Genomic DNA, 24,106 nt, shown 5'->3' on the forward strand with positions numbered 1-24,106 from the left:
GTTGGGTTTATCTAAAAGTTGTTTGATTTGTGATTTGAAAGTTTTGTAATTTTTTTCAGTTTTAATTTTATCCAGAAGGGCATTAAACAATTTTATACCTTGATAATTATAATGGTGTTGACCAGCACTAGTATTACATTTAGGAATTTCTAAGTTACCACGTGATCTAGATCGGTTACTTATTTTTGTAGAAATTGTTGAATTGAAATGGTCTTTATGAATTTGTAACATTGCATTCTTTTTAAAAATTTTGTTTAAGCTAAGAACCCTAAACGAGTCAAACAGCTCCGTGGTTGGAAATATCGATGGTTTTCTTAGGATGACTTTCAAAATTAACCTCTGAACCTTTTCTACGGGTGAAAGGTTAGTTTTGAAAGTCCCTCCCCAACCGATTATACCATATTGTAATATGGATTAGGCAAGAGAAAAATATATAATTTTAATCATATTATATGAAAGGATGTTTCTCAATCTAATGAATAAGTCAATAAGTTTTCTTACTCTGGTTGCCGTATTTTGGACTTGTTCGTTCCATTTTAAGTGTATCTACTATGATACCCAGATACTTTATACTATTTTTGCATATTATTGGTAAACAATTTACATTACCGCATTCTTTTTTATTTTCACATTGTGATGAATGGATTTTAATGGTAATATTGTTTTCAACATTTTTTTCCTGCAAAGAGAATGGGATGAAATATGTTTTCTCGGTATTTAGTGAGAGACAATTTAGGTCGAACCATGTTTTGAGTATGTTTATATTGATATTGGCTATCCCCATTGTTTCCTCCCATGATTTTCCTTTTGTGATAACTACAGTGTCGTCTGCGTAAGATATGATATCTCCAACAATGGGAAGAGTGAACATTTGATTTACATATATAATAAAAAGGATTGGACCGATGACAGTTCCTTGCGGTATGCCAAAAGATGAGGTTTTGGGTTCACTAAGGGTATTATTGATTTTGACATATTGGAATCTCTCTTTTAGGTAACTTTGGAACCATGATAATACTATTCCGTCCAATCCAATTTGTTTTAGTTTCTCAGTGAGTTTTGAGTGTGATATGCTATCAAATGCTTTGCGGAGATCAATGAAGATTCCAAGACACTTTTCTCCATTATCTAATTTTTGCATTATTGTTGATGTCAATTTAGCAATCGCATCCTGTGTGCTGAGATTGTCCCTAAATCCGAACTGGTTTGGGCTCATTATCTTCTTATCTTTTATGTAGTTGTTGAGTTGTTTTTTAACAATTTTTTCATAGATTTTTGCTATATTTGATGTGAGTGCTATGGGACGGTAGTTAGAAGTGTTTTTTTCGTCACCAGTTTTAAAAACAGGGGTCACAATAGTCTTCTTATAGATGTTCGGGAATATGCCCTTCTTCAGACTAACATTTATTATATGAGCAATTGGTTTGCTGATTATCTCACATACAGTTTTTAATGTTTTTACAGTTATGTTGTCGTAGCCAGGGCTCGCTGATCCTCGTAGACTTTTATAGCGTTTTCAACTTCTTTATCAGTTACTGAAGCAAATGTGTGGAAACCTTCTTCAAAAGTTGGGTTTAGCTCTGGTTGTTGAGTTTGTTTTTTGTCGAGGATAATATTACTAGCAAGATTAGCGCCGACATTAACAAAATAATCGTTAAAGATATCACCACAAAGTTTTGGGTTATTTTTTTGTGTCAGTATTGATTCCTTGATGAGTAACTTCTTTTGGAAATTTTTGTTTTGTGCTTTTGTTGGTTATTGTTTTGATAATTTTCCAGAACTCTTTGCTGTCTTGACCAGCATTTTTTTAATTTATCACGAAAATACTTTTCTTTAGTCAGTCTAATTAAAAGCGTAAGTTTGTTTCGATATTTCTTGAAGAAAGTGGCGATTTTTTTCGTCGTTAGGGAATTTTTTAGACTGGTGATAGTATTTTTCCTTATTTCTGATTGAAATCACTATATGAAATAAAGTAAAGTTGTAAAGTATAAAATAAAGTTGGTTGTTTTCAGGTGAAAAAATGTAACAAGCAGTAATTGTTGAATGAAACACTAGTATATATTGAATTATTTCGCGGGTAAGAGATAAGCCGCCATAGCTCAGTGGTCAGAGCTGTCGACCGGAAATCGAAGGGACACGGGTTCGAGTCCCGTTGGCGTCATGTATCTTTTATCAGGAGATTTTTCAATGTGGATGAGTGTTTCAGGCGAATAATTATTGCTTGTAAAATAATTGTTACCCTTTGTGCTATGCATAAAAAATCTTGTCTTAAAAACATTAGTTTACCAAAAAAAATAATAATTAATATTTGACAAGTTCAAGTATTTCACCAAAAAATGTAGACAATTTGTCTCGACGCCATCTAGTGAGAGAGTTAGCACTTACAATGCCTTTCTCATATAAAATAAAGTTGGTTGTTTTCAGGTGAAAAAATGTAACAAGCAGTAATTGTTGAATGAAACACTAGTATATATTGAATTATTTCGCGGGTAAGAGATAAGCCGCCATAGCTCAGTGGTCAGAGCTGTCGACCGGAAATCGAAGGGACACGGGTTCGAGTCCCGTTGGCGTCATGTATCTTTTATCAGGAGATTTTTCAATGTGCATGAGTGTTTCAGGCGAATAATTATTGCTTGTAAAATAATAAGTATTTGTGTAGAAAGGTTTATGTGATTTAGGAAAACAGTTTCGAAATTTTCCGCACAAGTATTTGGATTTTCCGATTCAATTATTGATGCCCAGGTTTCCATCTTAAGATTTTTTTCTAAAGTTTCCATATTTAAATATTTTTTTCTTGTTTTTTTTTGTCAGTTTTGTTGGGGTTGGTACTTTTTTGTCTATGTTGTTAACGAATATACAGGTGTAGTGGTCAGTTATGCTGGTTTTCCATAATATCGACATGTTTTTTTCAGTGTTATTTGAGTTGCACCATATGTGATCGATACAGGAAGGGATTTGTCCGCTGATATTACGTGTTGCATTATTTATATATGATTTATAGTTTAGCGAAGTCATTACATTTATATAATCATCTTTCGTTTTACTTTGTATCCAGTGTCCGATATTAATGTTAATGTCACCAACAATAATATTAAAGGTATTTTTTTGACTCAGTAATAATTTTTCGATTTCTATAATGAAATTTTTGGGATTCGATCCGTGCGTCCGGTAGATGGCAATAATATGGTACATAATGTCGTTCACTTTTACACTCAGTTGTAAACAGTTTGCTAATTGCATTTTAATTTCTGTGACAGTGACATTGTTATATTTATTTAGAATGAACACCGCTATACCACTGGTTTTATTAATATAGGTAGTTGATGAAAAGTATGTGTAATTCGGAATACTGTACAGTGTGTCAGCGTTATTTATATTTAAGTGCGCTTCTGTTAAAACAATGAGGTCCGGTAATGTTTCAAGAAGGTTTAGTGTTACTACAAACTCATCTAGGTTTTTTTTTAAACTTCGGATGTTTTGGTGCAGAACAATGAAAGCACTTGGGACTTTTTTTAGCAGATCTCTACAGTGTTGTGAATCTTCGCAAATGTGCTGCGAAACATCTGTTAATTTGTCAATTTCCTCGCCTAGAAAATCATCCATCGATTCATAATCGATTCTCTGTTGAGCTATGATAACCATTCGTTTTCGGTAAGTACATTTATCGCTATTTGTTTTTGTTCCGAATAAATTGTTGTTTTTGTCGCAGTTGTAGCATTTGACTATATCTTTGGTTTTTTCGCATTCACTAAATTTGTGGTTTTTTTCACAGTGTATGCATCTAGGCTTATTCATTTTGTTCAGGCATTTTAGTGATGTATGTCCGAAACCAAGGCAGTGGTAACATTGCATTAAGGGATTGCAATCTTCTATGTGCGCTCGGACAAAACCAATATTGACCCTTTGTTTATCAAGTAATATCTTTCGGATTTGGCCTGTTGTTTCTATTATTACATTGCGGAGTTGGTCACTTTTCTTGTTTTTTAATATTTTAGTTACTTTAATTGAATCATTTGGATCATCACTTAGTTCATTGTTTTGCAACAAAAAGTCGTTAAGAAAATTTTCTTCACTATACTCCCCTCCCACACCTTTAATGACCATGCACGGTCTCTTCTTTTTTAATTCTGTAGCAGATATTCCGTTTTTATTTTTATTTATTTCCGTTTTTAGTTTGTCTGCGTCTTCATTTTTCGAGCAAGTCATAATTATTTTATTGTTTGATGCTTTTTTGATCCAATTTATACCAATTCCTAGGTTAGGTGCTTTGATTGTTTTAGTAATAATTTTCTTTATGTCCTCAGATGTTTCTTTGCCTTCTGCAGCAATCATAACGGCATATTTGGGTTCTTCGATTTGTACTGTTCGTTCTCTTAGTACCATTGCGTACGATTTTGGTTCATTATTTTTTTCGAGTTTGGTGATAACTTTTTTTTGAAGATCTATTATTTGTTCCTGGAAATTGTTTCTCTCTTGTTTCCAGGTTTCTTCTAAGAGGTTTATGGTTAATTCGAGGTTATTTCACACTTTCGAATCTTTTACGGTAGTTATATTTTTTAGGTCACTTTTAATGTTTTCGATTAATTGTAGCACGTTCACGATGTTAAAACTTGAGCAGCCGTGCACAAAATGCACGTCACTCCGGGTCAAACTATGTGACAATACTGATTAAATAATCTAATCATTATTATTATTATTCATACCAAAATATTGTATAATTTATTCTTTTCTGCCATTGAAATGAAGCCGGCGCAAAAGTTAAAAATACCCTTCCCGTCCTTAAGCAACAATCGACTGAACGGGTAGAAATACCTTTCCTGTCCGAAGTGTGTCAATAAATGGCTGTGTTAAAAATGTACGAGCTATTAGCTAAGTTCACAACCAGTTATTTTACTAGCACCTAGCGGTCAGAAATAAAACTAGGGCCTATAGATAAAACAGGTGTTTTGATTACCAATTGGCTTTTCTTTGACAGTGTTTTGTTTTGATAATTAGCTTGTCAGTGTGTGTTATTTGATTAGGTTATAAAAAGCCTCGCCGAGTGGATTTCTCACTTCTTCTCTCCAAAAAATAGTAACAGTCAGTCATTATGGTCAACTGACCGTTAGTAAAAGTGTTTTGTCCGGGTCGGGAATAATTTTTATCTCGTAACATTAAATAAATTAAAAATGCAGTTTGTGCAGTAAAAACGAAAACCATGCGTCTGTTATTTTGAAGACTTCATCAAGCCCCAAACTATTTTCAACATGGTCCTTCGAGCCGGATGGATATAATCAGAGGATTTATCGGAAAAATGAACCAGCAACAAACAAAAGGCTTTGATGGAAAAAAATTGATGCCAATTCCAGAAGAAATTCAGATGAGTACCTTTGTGCCTTCCTATCTTTGTAATCATTTCCAAGTTCAAACAAGCTATGTTTTACTGTGTATTTTGCTAATATAATAATTTGAAAAGAAAAAAACGGCTACCTACAGCATAGAAGCAAGTCATTGTATATTATTATTGTTGGTGTGTTTTTAAGGTTAGGTAGCTCAAATATATTATTTGTAAGAATTTGTCAAGGTACGGCTGGATTTGGTTATTTCATTATTTGTGTTTTCAATTATAATACGATTGCGCAGAAAATATTTTAAAGGGAACATTTGTTTTTGGTTTTTACGCAATTAAGATGGATAATATGAAATCGCTAATCGCCAAACGAAGGGTTTTAAAAGGGAAACTCACGAGGTTCGGGGATATCATACATAGTTTATCGTTAAATGAGATCCAAATTAGGTACGAGAAAATTGAAAGCATATTAAACCAGTTTGAATTAATTCAAGATCAAATAGAATCTCTACCAGATTCTGACGACATCGAGAATAATTCCCAAAGGGAAAGTTTTGAGAATCAATATTATTCGATTTTAGCGAAAGCAAAAGAAATGTTACAATCCGTTGAGCAAAACAAGGTAGCAATAAAACTTCCTAACCTCCAATTAAGGGAATTCAATGGTGATCAAAAAACATGGGTAAACTTCTTAGAGACATTCAAAACATTATTGCATAATAATCAAACGTTAAATAATGTGCAAAAATTCTATTATCTGCAATCCTGCTTAAAGGGGAATGCAGCGAAAGTGATCGCCAATTTCGAAGTATCAGATTTAAAATACGTGTCAGCCTGGGAATTGTTACAACAAAGATTTGCAAATTTACGAACTACCGTCCATAAGCATATACAAGCTTTGTTTCAACTTAAGGGCCCGCTTTCCGCGTAAAGAATTTAGATTTGGGCAATACCCACAAAATAAACAATATTTAGTGTTAAAGAATCCGACAGAGGTGTCTGAATTCGTATTAGGAATAATTTTGGGGATTATGAAATTAAATTACCGACATCTATTGCAATTTTAGAAAAACAGAACCATTTTTAGTTAGCACCGAGCAAATGAGAACGAAGTCGAAATGAAGATGGTTCTCAAAATATGGGTTTTATTACGGATTTAATTAATTTTTTTTTTTTTTTTAATTTTACAAAAAACATTTACGAAAGTTATTTGTATAGGTATAAAAATTACTTTACTTTACTAAAATACTATTCTCACTTTTATAAAAGTAATTTATAACTTTTATAAAATCAATAAATATATTTTTACATCAATAAGGTTTTTCTTATATGGTTATCTTTATAGGGTGTCCGGGGGTTAAGTGCTCAAACTTCAGGAGGTTATTCTAAATGCTAGAAGAAGTAAAAATGAAATGGAAATTATTCGAATTTCCAAATTTTTTCCACAAAAATTTATTTTCCGTAGAAGAAATTGTTTTTTTTTCTATACAAAAAATTAAACTTTTTTACTCGAAAACTATCTTAAAACGTTGGAATTCCAAAAAAAGTTTTTTTTTCTTTTTTACTTGTAGGTACTATCAATTAGAATCACCTCCCGAAGTTTGTGCACTTTACCCCCGACATCTTGTATAATATGCGCAATATAATATTTATACACGTGTAATATCTACTTTTTTACATTTATATAAATTATATACACGTTTACATTTTTATGCTCATCAAATTTATTATATTATAAAGATAGATAGAAAGATCCTTAGTGCTTCCTGAGGACTTACAAACCAGAAGACTTTTTTGTAATTATTTATTTATTCATTTAAACAATTCAATAATTATAAAGAGTAATAAAACATGTAAGCAACATAAAATTACATTCTAAAATGTGAAAGGGGCTCTATTTATTTATATTTTTATGAAATTACTACTTTTAATAGTTTAAGCTTTCAGTGAACTTTCAATTTTATTTTTAACTTCTCTAAATATTATTTGTTTAAATTGTCAAATATAATTTAATCACAAACACAAGATTCACTCAAAATGAAAGATTGGTGGTTCTGAAATGTTCCCATAAATACGGTGAAAGAACCCTAAACTATAAACTTATTACCCTAAACATGCTTCGAGCGAAATGCGGATCTGGAAACCTTATCGTCAATCTGAGCAAAACATACCATGAACGTCAATATAGCAACAGCCTTTGTTCTGCTGCAGTTTCATTAAATGCCGAGAGATCCGTTTACAGTCTCCAAAAAGCAATACTGGGGCACAACCCTAGAAGCAAAGCTAAATGATTGGAATACAGAAAGATAAAAACACACCATTGTCAAAAACATCTTGGCCGTAAATGATTAAATAAAATTAGATTTATTCAGGAAGGCAAGCATTACGGTGATCGATGTTAAAAATCTAACATAGCCCTAGAATAACTCCAGTATCTTTAAGAAACCTTTCTCTTAAAGCTCAGAAAAAAACTTTCCATGACAGTTAGATATACCACTCTACAACAAGACCGCGTACGGTAAAACTGTAAAAAAAATAAAGTAATAAATAACAAAATAAATATTTCACAACACAATAATTTCATCGAAAATCTTAAATCCGTTTCACCTTTCTACATTTTCTATATTCTCCTTAAGAGTATAATCCTTAGATAATGCCTTTTCAGATTATTCGTGGAAGCTAGAAAAAAATAAAATCATTGATTATAACTGCACTTCAAGTGACCTTTTAAATAACAGTAAAGGGCTCAAATGATTTTATTATTACGTCCGTGCCTTTGCATCTTTACAAGACTTGGGCAAAACATTCTGTAGCGGAGTATAGATTTCACATCTGAAACATAATTAAAGAGTTTATTGAAAATAGAACACCAAGGTTCGGTTAGTCAAAAAACGTACAATAAAGTTAATTCTGGGAAGAAATTGTACAGTTGACATTCAGGACAGGTTCACTCCCTCCTCCTCAAAAAAGACCCTCTATACAGCATTCTCAAAGATGACACAGGCTCTGAGAGAAATTATTTTCTTCAGGGCCTCCTTCCGACATAAAAAATAACATCACTGAACTAAATTATATTCTTGTATTATTGTAGAAAGCAATCACTTTGTGGTTTGACATATTTAATAAAATAAAATACTTTTATGTTTTAAAACCACGATATTTATTAATTTAAGAACCGACCGGTTTCGCTTTACTTAAGCATCATCTGGGTACAAATTAATACTAAACAAGAAGTACATAATGTGTGCATATATATAACAAAATATAGAGGGAGACAACATGATACAAATATAAGCAACACAAAGACGGTCATAAAATACATTAGCATAAGTGCACAAGTAATGGAAAAACCGCTAGATAATTATGTAGACTAATGGGTTATACGAATAAATCGGGAGAAACAAAACATCAATAAAACCTCAATAATAACGGTTTTTCCGAATTCGCAAATCATTTGATCGATAAAGATCATACATTCTGTCATAGCACCGGTGCTAACATCTTACATAAAAACGGGCATGGTAACAGACTAAACAATTTAGAGGCACTAGAAATTAAAAAAGCTGTAAAAACCAAAAGTCAGATACTTAATAATCAATTAGACATATCAAGTAGTCCAATATTAGGTTTGTTTCCAATAAACCCATAAAAAAAATCCCAGTTCTCCTTACCTCCTTACCACCTTGCCAGTTGATGTTTTGTTTCTCCCGATTTATTCGTATAACCCATTAGTCTACATAATTATCTAGCGGTTTTTCCATTACTTGTGCACTTATGTTAATGTATTTTATGACCGTCTTTGTGTTGCTTATATTTGTATCATGTTGTCTCCCTCTATATTTTTTTATATATATGCACACATTATGTACTTCTTGTTTAGTATTAATTTGTACCCTGATGATGCTTAAGTAAAGCGAAACCGGTCGGTTCTTAAATTAATAAATATCGTGGTTTTAAAACAAAAAAATATTTTATTTTATTAAATTATATTCCCCACAGTTTCAGAACTTTCAATAGCTTTTTTCGCTCGCACGCTTTTTTCTGGATTCCACGTTCGAGTATTGTTATTTGAAACAGGTGGCCCATATATTATTATTACATATTATATTATATTTCGGACATCGTTGCATTGTGAATCATTAGAGCAGATCTTCAAACGGAGAACAACACGACCGTCCGCGAAGCTCTCTAAGCAGTGACTGAAAGGCAGATAGCGTACGCGCGTAAGGAAGTGAGAGGGGCTGAAATAATCATGCTTAGAATCATAAGACGTAAGCGACTGTTGTGAAAATGTTTAATAAATCACGGCGTATTTCAAAAATAGCAAAAATCACTTTTGGGGTCTATTGAGTAGCATTAAAAGAAGCATTGTGATTTTTTTCATACATATAACTTGTAAAATAACAGAAATAAAAGTGTTAATAATATTTTTCGGAGCATACTTTGCGATTTATTTCTATCGAGGGAATTTCAAATAATTACCGTTTCGGCTTTTGGAACAAATAGATACTATCTTAAAGAATAACATATATTTTTTTAAGAGCTTAAAAACTTCAAACTTTTAAGGAAAATATCTCGGAAATTGGATGAAATTCGAATAGTGGGCCCTTAAAGAAATGAAACAAGAGGATCCGGTAGCCATGCGTTATTTAATTGATGAGACTAATGTGAATCTAAAGGCTCTGCAAAATTTAGGCTTAAAAATCGATCAATGGGATGCATTAATTATTTATATAGTTTCTAATAAATTAGACGCAATATCGCGAAAGCATTGGGAACAAACAACATTACAAGAAGAATTACCAACGTTAGGAGAATTTCTCAAGTGTCTAACGTCAAGGGCGCAAGTTTTAGAATTAATGTTACATACAGAATCGAAACAAATGTTACCTACCCGAAAACAAATGGCGGCAACAATAACATTCCTAGAAAGGAATCAGTTTTCTTAGCAGCCGCCCACAATAATTGTATATGTTGTCACGATAAAGGACATAAAATTTATTATTGTAAAAAGTTTTTAAAGTTAAATTCAGGAGAGAGAAGCGAAATGATAAAGAGGTGTAGGGCCTGCTTCAAATGTTTGAGGTTAGGGCATATGGCCCCATATTGTAAAATTAATATGCAATGCAAGCTATGTAGTAGCGATAGCCACAACACTTTATTGCATAAGGGGAATCATCCGAGTAATGATTCCGATAAAAATGGTGAAGCCCGCCCTGGAGGCGGCGACCATATGGAAACTGAACGAGTTTCAGTGTCCAACCACTCCACCTTGGTGAAGGCGGAAAAAACTGTGTTATTGTCGACAGCAATCATAGGAGTGTTGGATCGCAATAATGAAATGCATAAAGCAAGGGTATTAATTGATTCAGGAGCCCAATCAAATTTTATGTGCGAAAAGTTTGCAATAAAATTGAATTTGAAGTGTGAAAACATAAACAAACCCGTGTCGGGTATACATAACAACGTGACCCATATAAAGAAACGGGTTGCAATTAAAATTAAATCTTTAAAAACAAATTATAAACAAGATATCACATGTCTAATATTGCAGGAAATAACTTCAAATTTACCGCAAGCAACGGTGGCCAGGAAGGATTTCAAGCTTCCGCCGGGATTGGATTTGGCGGATCCAAACTTCAACATAGCAGCACCCATTGATATACTGTTGGGCGCTGAGAGTTTTTCGGAGATCTTGAAGAATGATCGGCTAAGATTGGATACCGGACCTACGCTCCAAAGGACAGAATTAGGATGGATCATCTCGGGCCCGATCAACGCTCACCATAAAAAAGGCCAGTACCAGAAATCTGTAGTTTATCAATAAATACATTGTCAAATCAAGTTGAAAAATTTTGGAAAATGGAAGAGGTGATGCCTCCAAGTTTTTATAACCACGAGGAGAAGGCTTGTGAAGCCGATTTCGTAGCCACGCACGCCCGAGAGAGCGATGGTAGAGATGTAGTAAGTTTGCCGCGCCACCCGTGTGTCAACCAACTTGGTGACTCATTAGGCACAGCGGAAAAAAGATTCAAAGGTTTGGAAAGAAAATTTTTAATGAATCCTGAACTGAAATCTCAGTATGCTCAATTTATGAAAGAATATGAGCAATTAAATCACATGGAGCTATGTGAGAAAACAAAGGACCATTCCTATTTTTTGCCGCATCATGCGGTAATAAAGGAAGCGAGCAGCACTACTAAAGTGCGGGTAGTATTTGACGGATCGGCTAAAACGTCGACCGGTATTTCCCTGAACGATGCATTAATGGTAGGAGCTGTTATTCAAAAAGATTTATACTCTCATCTTTTACGTTTTAGGAAACATAGATACGTCATGACGGCGGACATAGAAAAAATGTACCGTCAAATCAACGTACGCCCAGAGGATCGCAGCCTGCAGAAGATTTTATGGCGCGACTCTCCAGAAGAGGAGCTCAGGCATTATAAATTGAAGACAATCACCTACGGTTTGGGACCTTCCTCTTTCCTGGCAACTAGATGTCTACGGCAAATCGGTATGGACAATCGCATTAAATTTCCCGTAGCAAGCCAGGTCATACAAAACGATTTCTACATGGACGATCTGTTGACCGGAGAGGACGACTTGGACGCATGCGTCAGGTTGAAACAACAGGTACATGATATTTTACTGTCCGCCGGAATGACCCTGCGGAAGTGGAGATCGAATATTTCGGAATTGTCATCTGGGTCGGGCCAGGGTGAAATTGCTGGGAAAAGCAATGGTGGACAAATGATCACTAACAATTCCAAAATTGAAAAGATCCTAGATTCGATCTGGGATAATGAATCAGATTGTTTATCATATGAAATTAAAAGACCGTCAAGTAAGACTGAAAGTAAGCGTCAGATATTGTCGTGCATAGCTTCAACTTTTGACAAATTGAAGAGAATTACCGCTTTGGCGTTGAGATTTATAAATAATTGTCGGAATCCTAAAGATAAAATCGGAGGCCATATAACTGTCACCGAACTAGAAGCAGCCTTAAAATGTCTGCTGAAATCATCTCAAGAACATTCCTTTAAAAGAGAATTGAAGGACTTGAAAAATCACAGAATGGTAAACAAAAATAGTAGATTGAAAGCCCTCAATCCTTGTTTATTAGATGGTTTAATTTGTGCAAATGGTAGACTAAAACTAGCTACGTACTTATCACATCAACAAAGGCAACCTGTAATATTATCGCCTACACATAAATTAACCGAATTAATCATAAGACATTATCATTATGTGCATTTACATGCCGGGCCACAAGCGCTGTTAGCGGAAATACGCTTGAAATACTGGCCCATACTAGGAAAAAATACTGTTAAACGAGTCTTACATAACTGTATTATATGTTTTAGATACCAACCTCGAGTTTGCCAGCAGATTATGGGAAACTTACCTGTTGAAAGAATCACTCCCAGTCGACCATTTGCGGTGACAGGGCTTGATTATGCTGGACCTATTGACATGAAGAGTGGAGCGCTGAGGAAGTCTCCACTTATCAAATCGTATCTTTGCATATTTGTTTATTTTCTACTAAAGCTGTTCATTTAGAACTTGTAACGGATTTGTCAAGCGATACTTTTTTAAATAGCTTAAAGAGATTTATCGCCCGGCGGGGTCAACCTGAAAAAATATTTTCTGACAATTCAACTAGCTTCAGAGGAGCTTCCAACAAGCTTCAAGATTTGTATGCCAGTCTAAAGCTGAACAATGACAAAATTCATAGGTTTTTAGCCGATAAAGGCATAGTTTGGAATTTCATTCCTCCTAGGGCTCCAAATCACGGCGGGTTGTGGGAAGCTGCAGTTAAATCTACCAAGTTTCATTTATATAGAATTACCAAAAATAATCCATTACAGTTTGAATTATTATATACTTTACTTTGTCAGATAGAGGCTTGTTTGAACTCCCGTCCTTTAACTTCCTTGTCTGATGACGTCAACGACCTACTCCCCCTCACCCCCAACCACTTCCTTATGGGCACTGAGGCTTCTATCATCCCTGAAGTAGACGTCCGCGAGCTACCAGAGAACAGACTAAGCCAATATCAAAAATTAAATGCCTTAATTCAAACTTTCTGGTGTAGATGGAAACGAGATTACCTTGCTGAACTACAAAAACGGACCAAATGGCAGGCCAGCAGCCAAGAAGTCATAAAAAAGGACGATCTGGTCATCTTGAAGGAGGACAATCTGCCTCCTGCATTATGGAGAGTGGCGCGCATAACAGCAACTCATCCAGGATCTGATGGCGTAGAGAGGGTGGTTACCCTCAAGACGTCCCAAGGCATTTTTGTGCGACCTATCACAAAAATATGTTTGATGCCAATAGAATCAAACCAGGATCTGCATCTCCCGACCCGGCAAACTACAGACCTTCCCAAGGTCACAGCCTAATGTAACCAGGGCTGAACCGATGCTACCACACAGGACTACTGACGATAGAGCATCGCTGTGGTTAACCGACCTTATATCCAGAAGCCACTGGGGCTTCCAGTCAACCAGGACCAGGGGTATTCGCTGCCTACCCAGGACAGGGCACCCCTAATATGAGACTCAACCCCCTGAGTTAACATGTACCACCCTTGACAGGATGATCACCACTGGACCGAATGCAGAGTGAACGGTCTACACAGTGCAGTGATTACAGTGTTTTGTGTTCTATTAAAAGAAAAGAGTCAAGTATGAACTCATATAAAAAAAAACAGACTTCAGTTTTTGAGCTGCTCTATACGGGAGCTAGAATATTAGTTAATTAAGTGATCTATATGTGTAAATGTTATTAATTTTATGATTTTTTATCAATTTGATGAATTATCAGGTTATGGATTTATTAATTTTATGGAATAATGTGATTAATTTTATGGATTATGTATTTGTATGAGGATTATTATATTTTTGATTGTTTTAAATTTTATTCCCGATCCCTTCAGGTTTAGGTGGTTTAGTTATAATGAACTATTTTAATATTTGTTGAAAGTTTTTTGTATTGATATCAAAAAAAAAACACTTTTTTATTTTCTCATCTCGGCGGTGGCAATATGTTAAAAATGTACGAGCTATTAGCTAAGTTCACAACCAGTTATTTTACAGGCGCCTAGCACCTAGCGGTCAGAAATAAAACTAGGGCCTATAGATAAAACAGGTGTTTTAATTACCAATTGGCATTTCTTTGACAGTGTTTTGTTTTGATAATTAGCTTGTCAGTATGTGTTATTTGATTAGGTTATAAAAAGCCTCGCCGAGTGGATTTCTCACTTCTTCTCTCCAAAAAATAGTAACAGTCAGTCATTATGGTCAACTGACCGTTAGTAAAAGTGTTTTGTCCGGGTCGGGAATAATTTTTATCTCGTAACATTAAATAAATTAAAAATGCAGTTTGTGCAGTAAAAACGAAAACCATGCGTCTGTTATTTTGAAGACTTCATCAAGCCCCAAACTATTCTCAACAGGCTGTTTTAATACCTACATTATTTTTAAAGATACAAAAAATCGCCTTTTGGTGTAATTATCTTACTTGCAAAGCTTTAAATATTTTATTGGTTTGAACATTAAAATTGTTTTAGGACGGTTGTTTCACAGAATTTGAACAATTCATCTACTTTCAAGTTCTGTGAAAGCTCTTTTATTATTTCAGTTTTGTGAAGCTATTGGCACGTAGTGATATAATAACAGAATTTGAATAGGACTTTCACAGAACTTGAAAATTAATATTGAAATTTGATGAATTGTAAAAATTGTTAAACAATGTGTCCTTAGAATGTAATGTAAAATTATTTCCTTTCGGAATTTACCTCTAGTTTCTGAACACCGTTTGGCTAAAGTTAAAAATATGCCTTTGGACCATTGTGCTTTTTAAAACTTACATTAATTTTCCTATAAGCCATCTTGAACATTTTTTAATTATTTTGCTTCCCCAAAAATGGACATCTTGTATAGTTAATGCCTAAGGGATTTTTTGTATTATATTATTATGTAATTTAGTGTTCTAGTTCTTACTTCTATATCTGTAAATATTTCACTTACTTATATTTAAATATGTATCTGATCACATTCATGATTAGATACATGTTTACAAGTAATTAATTAATTATTTTGCTTCTCCAAAAATGGACATCTTGTATAGTTAATTCCTAAGGTATTTTTTGTATTATATTATTATGTAATGTAGTGTTCTAGTTCTTACATCTAAATACATCTAAATCTGTAAATATTTCACTTATATGGGAAAAAAAAAAAAAATAACTAAACAAAGACAAAAACAATATAAGACACTACTTACAAATTCACATTGAACATTACTTGACACTGGCTAGAACACTCCCTTGGGGTGAAAAGCCATTAAATTTATAAAAAAAAACTATGCATAACAGCGCTTTCTATTTTTCTCTACATTTTTTTGCCGACCTGTACTTTTATGTTTTTACATGTTTTCGAGTACTTATTTTGTGGTTATTACTTGTGATTTTTATTATGCACATTATAGTTATGTATAGCAAAATATTTATAATTAAAAAACATTGAATGATTTATTGTTTACAAAAAAATATATTGTTGTTACTTCTCAAACAGTGTGTTTTATACATAATATTACTACTGTATCTTTTTATACATACGAAAAAGCATTTTATAACCATGAACAAACCCTGGGATTAATATGTGAACATTACATCAATGGGTAGGTACTTAAAATTAATTTATTAGATCAAAATAAATGGTGAGAGATTGCTGTAGATAAGATGTTCAACAGATAGGTATGAGATAAAAGTCAAAAACCAAAACTTTATTGTCTGGTTTTAATTTATGATGCCACTTTTGACAACCAGTCTGGGAGCAACTGGACACCAGCATGGATTTGCAAAGAATATATTTTTTGAATTTTTTGATTTTTTACACTGCAACAATTTTTTTTCCTTTTATCTTATGTACAGTATCCGAAAACTCATTGTACAAGCGAGAAACTGGTGTATCTACATAACAGTTGGAATCGATTTTGTGGTAAGTGTATTGAGTTTTCGTTTCTGAGTAAATCGAGACTGAAGTTGGAATTTTAAAAATCAGTTAGGATAATCAGGAGATTAATATCTTTTAAAATGTTTTGAAGCGTAGACCCCGGATCCAAATATAGATGCCGATAAAAATGGAAAAAAAGTTGGTAATTATGTTGTGAAAAAAATTCGTTTTGCCAACATTTGTATGGGGAAAGGCACCTGACAGACGACCTTGAAGGTAACAGAGGCGGCTCTAGTGGTCCAGATGTGGAAGTATATTCGAAAAAAATGAAATGTTAATGCATATTATTACTAAGGTCTAGTGAATACATATTTTAAAAATTACCAATGTATGTGTTGTGTTCGTACAAACAGGCCTCTAACTCGTCTTGGAAGGAGTTTATAAATAATAGGTTCTTTTAGATTAATCAGGAATTTATCAATACTCCGCGTAATATAGTGGTGACTCGATAGTCGACCTAACTAGAAGCTGGCTAATTGGAATTTGAAACAGTAAGTTTCTCTGGGAGCTTTCCTACTGGCCCTAGGGACTATTGGCCACTGGCTCCATCTTGCGGACTTCACGCAAGATCTATGCACTGCCATCTGTGCGTGCATCTATGAAGCTCTTACATCCCAACAGTATGTAATTAATTTGCCTGTAATAATAATAATAATAATTGGATGACTTGTATAGCGCCGTTTTTGTGCAAAATCACCTCAAGGGCGCTGTACAAACTTATAATACATTTCTACAGTGATCTATGTTATTACTTAACTATTTATGGAGAAAATATACAGTACAATACTTACCTGGTAGGTCACTTGAGATTAACACTTAATTAACATTATCTAATTGTTTATTGGCGAAATTTAGATACAGGATTTAGGACTTAATTGAAAAATTGAATATAACTGGACTTTCTCTTAGGAATGGTATATTTAATCTAAGGGTACGATCCTTTTTATCGTAAACATTCCCAAAATCGATATTTCCCGAGTAAAAAATAATATTTATAAATAATATTTACCTACTGGTAAACAACTTCTGGAAAATTTAATGCTGACTCACTTAAAAATACGATAGTTTGTTTATGCTTCCCATTGTAGACATACAATTGTTTATGATTATTATGTCATCCAATGTCATCTGTCATGTGTCATCCAGCGATGTCAAAATAAGATCATAACAATATGAAGTTCTCATATTATCATGATCTCAGAATTCAAGCGCAATAATGTAGTTTAATTTAAACGCTTGGCACGACGAGTCATTCGTAAAGGCGGGTAGTGGTTTAAAATGGCTCGTAAATGTGACGTAACTTAGAAAGAACTCCCTCCCTGATGTATAAATTTGGAGGTCACATTTTATAATAAATTTTTGCTATCCATTCAATTATCAAAAATGGCATACAGGTGTATTTTTACTAAATTGACACCCTTGCCAACACGTGCTGTAGTCAATTTGAGACCAAAAACTACATTTAGGAAAAATGTGCGCAGTTTATTCGGAAAATATCTTATATTTACAAATACCATTAGTTCCGGAATATTAATGAGTGTTGGTGATCTTATACAACAAGAAATAGAATTTAGGCAGAAAATTTTACCCCAGCGTTATGAATGGGATCGAGTTGGTGCGAATAAATGCTAATCCTTCAAGAAGAATGAATTCATATTTCCATTCAAGTCACAATATAATATTTACTAAGTATTTATATTTCGTTTTCAGGTCGAATGTTTATAATTGGTATAATTCAAGGAGCACCACAACACTGGTTTTACTCATATTTAGACAAATTGTTTCCGGGAACCGCTATTAAAACAATTGCTAAAAAGATTGTCGTAGACCAATTGTTGGCTTCCACCTTTTGTATCGTCCTTTTCTTCACCGGCATGGGATTAATGGAGGGAAAGAGTTTAGATGGTTGCGCCCTAGAATTACGCCAAAAATTTCTCACCGTTTATATTGTGAGTAGAAGTTCTAATCATTATTCCAAATAATATATTTTTATACAGATTATTTTACACTATTTTTACCACCACACTTAAATAGAGAACTTATAGGACAGAGGAAATTGTTACTTAGATCTATGACCATTGCTTTTTAAATACTAACGTCTACTTAAATTAGACTTTTGTTTTCGGTAATGATTGAATGCAAATCTTGGAAGCGGAAATTAACCCACTTCCCGACATCTGATCGAACTGAAACTTGGCAGATAGGCTCATTGTCGATGACAATGCATTCTATCAACTCTTGGTGGCAATCAAGTATATATATATGTATTTCTCTGATATCGGATGACATTACAGCAATTAATATATTAAATAAATGTCGGTCCTACCCGATCAGCATTTGTTGAGGTTAGTAGAGTTGTCGACTCTAGTTCCTTTAGGAAGGTTCAATGCCTAGTCAAAGAAAAAATATGTATTATTGTAAAAAAACTTTGTTTTTTACAGCTTGATTTCTTTTAATGCTTACTCCGGGTTCGAACCCGGCGTGCGCAAATAAATTTTATTTGATTAATTTGTGTTATTTCACAATTAATTAATTAAAAATAATATATAGTATATTTGCGGCACGTTCCAGAGTGGAAGATACTCTCAGTATCGCCCTGGTGTAAGACCACCATTCAGAATTGAAACGTTGCTTGAAATGGCTTTAGCCGTGTTTGGTGACCAGATCTGAATAGCCAGGTACTTCCCCACCTTCCTCTTCCCCATCTCCCTCCCCTCCCCAATACCCTCAGCCTCACAACATACCCCAATTGGGGATGCCATAGTCTCACTGGCTCCAGACGGGAGCAGTTGGGACTCTTGTGCGGTAATACTGTAAAAAAAAAAAAAAAAACTCCACATTGGGTTGGGAGGTTTCCCTCAGGGTCTAGGTCATTTCCGAGGATTCTCTGTGAATGGTCTTAAATTAATAATACCATTACGTTATGGTGTTAAAGTACAGCCATCTGATAATTTTCAAAGAGGGCTGTAGGAATTTAAATTGTGGAGCAAATTTTTGTGAAGACTGACACCAGAAGGTCATATTAAAATTATTTTAAGGATTTTAATTTATCCTTTAGTGTAATCTCTATGAGAAAACTCCTTAGCATAAGGTATTTAAAGAATAAAAATAAGTTTTTATATAATATTCAAATCCTGTTTTCAGACTGATTGGTGCGTCTGGCCTCCGTCGCAGTTCATCAACTTTTATTTTATATCTGGAAAATACCGGGTTATATATATTAATGGAGTGACCATGCTCTATAATATTTTCCTCTCTTATATTAAACACGTTGACGCTCCTCACGAAAAGCCAAAAAATTGAACCAATCCTATAGATTGTTTCTACGTCACCTTATCTGGTTTGTTTGTGATTTATAATAATGACAAAGTATCTTTTAGATTAATTGAAAATTGTCAATCAGTATTATCTCAACTTGATTATTATTCACAGTATCTAAAGATAATTCAAGATTGAAAAAAAAAATTATGCAATTTTTTATTCTTATTATTTATTGTCGTTTAATTACAGATTTCAAATATGGTATTATTTAATTGATTTGTTATAAAGATTCAATTTTTTGTAAAAATATAATAATGTTTAAAAGATAATAATTTATTTGTTTTGTTAGTTTATGAATATGGGGGATATAAAAACAAAGAAGCGAATGTCAATCAACCACCTCCATTATAATAATGTGTGTAGTGCATGTAATCGTACATATTATTTTGTAAATATGTATCAGGAATATATTATATTATGTATTTATTTGTTTACAAACTGACGATGGATGCTCTTCACCTTAAATAAGTTATTTATTTAAATTTGTAATAATTCTATTCTATGGTATATGTCAATATATTATTTTTTACTGTACACGCGCACAATTTTTTTTTCTTTCTTGGATATGATTTAAGGTTATATTACTCCTGATCTATTTAAAATTCAGAGTACACATTAAAATTGAAATTTTGTGATAACTATTTGGACACTGTATTTTTGTTATACAGGTATATTATATTATGGTAGAAGTAAAAAAGAAAAATAACTTTTGTTTCCAACATTTTAAGATAGTTTTCAGATAAAAAAGGTCAATTGTTTGTATGAAAAAATAAATATTCTTCTATGGAAAAATATTTTTGAATGGGAAAAAAACAATGGAATTTCTAAAAAACTTAATTATCTTTCTTACTTCTACCATCATGTAGAATCACCTACCAAAGTTTGTGCCCTTTACTCCCAGACACCCTTTATTCCGTCTGTACAGAATTAATTATATTTATTGGACATAGAAAATTTTACTCTATTGTTTAATATTATTAGATGAAAAAGTTATGATTTATTTATTGAGCGTTAACGCACAGTGGCGATCATTAAATAGCGATAAAAGCTAAACGCTCTACTGTTTCTCTATCTGCACAGACAGACTGAGCTACAGCAATGCGTGGTGGAGTAAAGCTAGTAATAGGTGTTAAATTCTTGTTAAAATGTTATGTAAATTTTAAAAATGCTTAAGTAGGAATGAAATACACATATTTTTTCATGATATTGTAAGTTCTACGAGAACGTATTCTACCATTAAAAAATATAAAACAATTATTTTTATTCTTCTTGATTTCAATAATGGATAGTATTTTTATTCAACCTCAAAATTGTCTGACTATTTATTTATTTTAAATAATGAAAATTGCTGATCTCAATAGATAATCATGTATTTGTAAATAAGCAATTTTACTACTCTTAGATGAATATTTAATTCCATCTAATATTAAGCCAGACAAGTGAAGAATTTAGCACTTTTATACATTGCACAAATAAAAATAGGCCCCTACCTATAAATTATATTAGAGAAGCATGTAATGCTTTGTTACAAACAATTATTCGTTGTAAGATATTTAAATAATATTTAATACGGTATAGTTTACTAGTCAACATAAATTATTTGCAATAAATGTCATTATGTTAATCTATTCCTTCATTTATGTTATTCTTGCCATTTTTTACTGGCTTTTTTTATAATGGAATCTTTCAATTAGGTAATAAAACGGGTCGCATCAAAAATGAGATTGAACCAACTTGATTACCTAGGTATTAATTTTAGTAAGGTGTGATCAAATATATTTGTATTTTATTAGAATAATATGGTGTTCTCTTGTTTTTAAATGGAAATGTGAATCCACTGCAAGGAATGCTGCGTAGTTTCATGAACAAAGTGTATGTATTTGTTTATATTTGTAAGTTTATTTAGGGTGTGACATTATATATGTTAAATAAAAAAAAAACGGACTTTGCGATACACTACTTTCTTGAATATTTAAATGACAGCCATTAAGCTTTCGCTTATTTCAAGCTTCATCAGAGCTTATAAATAAACTAATCATTATGTGCAATTGTGATTAGGGGCCGTTCAAGTATTATGTAAGCACTATAGGGGGGCAGGGGGGTCTTTGCTTTGCTTATTTTTGATGACATGGGGGGGTGGGGGGTCGAGATAGTGATTACGTCAGCACTGCTCAGCAGTAGTTATTTTTTTTTACACATTGGCAACCCACACATTGTCTATGTTTAAAAACCGAATACATATTCGGGGATTCCCACAAATAATAAATACGTTTAGGTACTCGCTTAAAAAACAGAATACATTAACAGAAAAATGCATATAGGTACCAATTTTTACGTAAGCATGGGAGGGGGGGGGGGGGTAAGAGCTTTGCTTACTTTTGGTGACAAGGGGGAGGAGGGGGTAAATAATTGTAATAAATCTGCTTACGTAATACTTGAACGGCCCCTTAGTTAATATATGGTGAAGTAGTATTAGTTAATATAGCCCTTGTGAAGCTTAAGGTAAGTGAAACCTTGTTGGTTGTAATTTATTAATTCAATAAAAGTGGTGTATTAAAAAGTGTTATTTCTAAGAAAAATAAATTATCCACAAACCCCACCAATCTACTCAAGTTGCTTCAAAAGGCTGTAATTTATTTTTATTTTATCAGCAAACATAACTTATTTCCGTTGCTGATGATGACTGTTTTGTCTCTGAAATTATTAATGTTATTGTTATTACTTATAATCCTCATCTTTGACACTGTGATCAAAAGTGTATTATTTATTTCAAAAGTTGTTTGTTATTGTTTTCATTAAATTGTTAAACCTTTATTCTGGACGTTTTATTTATATCCTTCCTCCTGCGTCTTCAAGGAAATCAGTATTCTTAATATTACAAAAATACGGAAACTCATAGTACAAGTGAGAAACTTTTGAATTACATTTGGAGTCGATTTTGTGTTATAACGTGATTAGATATGATTTGAGCTTTCGTTTTGGATAAATCGAGTAAGACGTTGGAATTTTTTAGGTCAAATTTGAAAAACAACGTAAAACATTAATATAGGCGGTTTATATTTAAAATTGGCGGAGGCGTAGACCCCGCTCCAAAAGTTATTTTAACCTTTCAGTTGCCAAAAAAAAAACAAAAGTTAAAAAAAGTTTTTTTGGTTTCACTACATATTTTTGATTCACCAGTTTTTATCCACTTGTACTACGAGTTTCAGCACACCGTGTATAAAGAAGGCTATCCTTTTCTTAGTGCAGCGGCTTTCCTACTCTAACGTTAAATCCAAACTAAGGGAAGAATAACTAGTTTGGGTAAGTTTGTTTTTTATTTCACGGCTTATGAAATAAATACCCTTTCCACTTATATAACTAATATAATATTTGTATGTACATTATTGGCATATTAAACAAATCAGTTTACTGGATATCGCTACATTCTTGCAAAAAGTTACAATTTCAGGTCAAAGGTCTTGTGATAGTTGCATCTATGTATCTTGATAAAATCGGACATAAACATATCTAACAAGCAGTGCAAGGATCAAGAGTGCAAATTTCTAAGCCAACAGTTGTACATGGTAGGTACAAAAATAAAATGACTTATTTCCAGCACAGCACACTTTCAGCATGAGTTAGTTACCTTGTTATTTTATCACAAAGTTCTCGTGATAAAATAATGACGTATATAGATGCATCATATTATTTCCTTGACATTGTACGGGCCGGTACATCAGATGTTCTTAATGCTCGCTGAGAGAGATTCAGTTGCTTTCTAGTGTTATACCTGCTTCACATTACCTGCTTTTTCATACCGATCTCCATATCGGGACCCATACGAAAATTTTTCGCTTAACACCATCATTATTTTCATACTTAAGATTTCATATAGATATTTGCCATTAGAAAAGAAGTAATATTTTGAGACAGTACTAAATCGTTAAAAAATGGCAAAACCTTGAACATAACCCTAGGTCACAATTATTCCAGTTTTGTCACGTGCTTGGTCATTGTCCAATCAATGTTTTTGTTTACCCGTTCGTCTTTAAACTTTATTATAATGATTTTTATAGGTACCTATGCCTTGTCAAACTGCCTATCTCATCATATCTTGGTCGATGCGATATTCGTATAATATGAGATGGAAATATTAAAATATAGCAGTGCAGATGCCAAAGCAGTAGCTCTCACAATATCGTCTCTATTAATTAATTAACAAGTATGTTACAATATAAAGTTAACACACATGGGTATTCTTTATTCGACGAGTTAACAGTACATATATGTAAAGTTCTCGTGTATTATTTCCTAAAAACAAAATATCAAATCATCAAATATACACCCGAACTTCACAATAGGTACCTATCAGTAATAAGCATTCTCAATCAGTAATAAATATTAAAGTCTTTTTATTCATATTTTAAATACAAAACAAAAGTAATATAGT

The 24,106-nt window shown here is 33.1% G+C and overlaps 2 protein-coding genes across 2 annotated transcripts; both read left to right on the forward strand.

The window, feature by feature from the left end:
* The first annotated feature begins 9,945 nt into the window (after positions 1 to 9,945).
* Positions 9,946 to 11,324, forward strand: LOC149426313 (uncharacterized). The gene is made up of 2 exons (XM_089635875.1): positions 9,946 to 10,239; positions 10,755 to 11,324. The coding sequence occupies exons 1-2, from the start codon at positions 9,946 to 9,948 to the stop codon at positions 11,154 to 11,156; spliced, it is 696 nt and encodes a 231-aa protein (XP_089492001.1). The 3' UTR covers positions 11,157 to 11,324.
* Positions 11,325 to 17,484: 6,160 nt separating this feature from the next.
* On the forward strand, positions 17,485 to 22,488 carry LOC149426314 (mpv17-like protein 2). Its single transcript, XM_089636382.1, has 3 exons — positions 17,485 to 17,968; positions 18,064 to 18,302; positions 19,498 to 22,488. The coding sequence occupies exons 1-3, from the start codon at positions 17,737 to 17,739 to the stop codon at positions 19,654 to 19,656; spliced, it is 630 nt and encodes a 209-aa protein (XP_089492508.1). The 5' UTR covers positions 17,485 to 17,736; the 3' UTR covers positions 19,657 to 22,488.
* Positions 22,489 to 24,106: the final 1,618 nt, after the last annotated feature.

This window comes from Hesperophylax consimilis, chromosome 1 (genome assembly GCF_061612785.1).
Source record: "Hesperophylax consimilis isolate HC1 chromosome 1, BYU_Hcon_1.0, whole genome shotgun sequence".
Classification (NCBI taxonomy): Eukaryota; Metazoa; Arthropoda; class Insecta; order Trichoptera; family Limnephilidae; genus Hesperophylax; species Hesperophylax consimilis.

Excerpts from the sequence above, each read along its gene's own strand:
- LOC149426313 (XM_089635875.1), top strand. The coding sequence starts at position 9,946 with ATGAAACAAGAGGATCCGGTAGCCATGCGTTATTTAATTGATGAGACT. Across the intron at positions 10,240-10,754 it reads CTACCCGAAAACAAATGGCG|TGTGAAAACATAAACAAACC; the intron begins GCAACAATAACA and ends TTGAATTTGAAG.
- LOC149426314 (XM_089636382.1), top strand. The coding sequence starts at position 17,737 with ATGGCATACAGGTGTATTTTTACTAAATTGACACCCTTGCCAACACGT. Across the intron at positions 17,969-18,063 it reads TTATGAATGGGATCGAGTTG|GTCGAATGTTTATAATTGGT; the intron begins GTGCGAATAAAT and ends TTTCGTTTTCAG. Across the intron at positions 18,303-19,497 it reads AATTTCTCACCGTTTATATT|ACTGATTGGTGCGTCTGGCC; the intron begins GTGAGTAGAAGT and ends TCCTGTTTTCAG.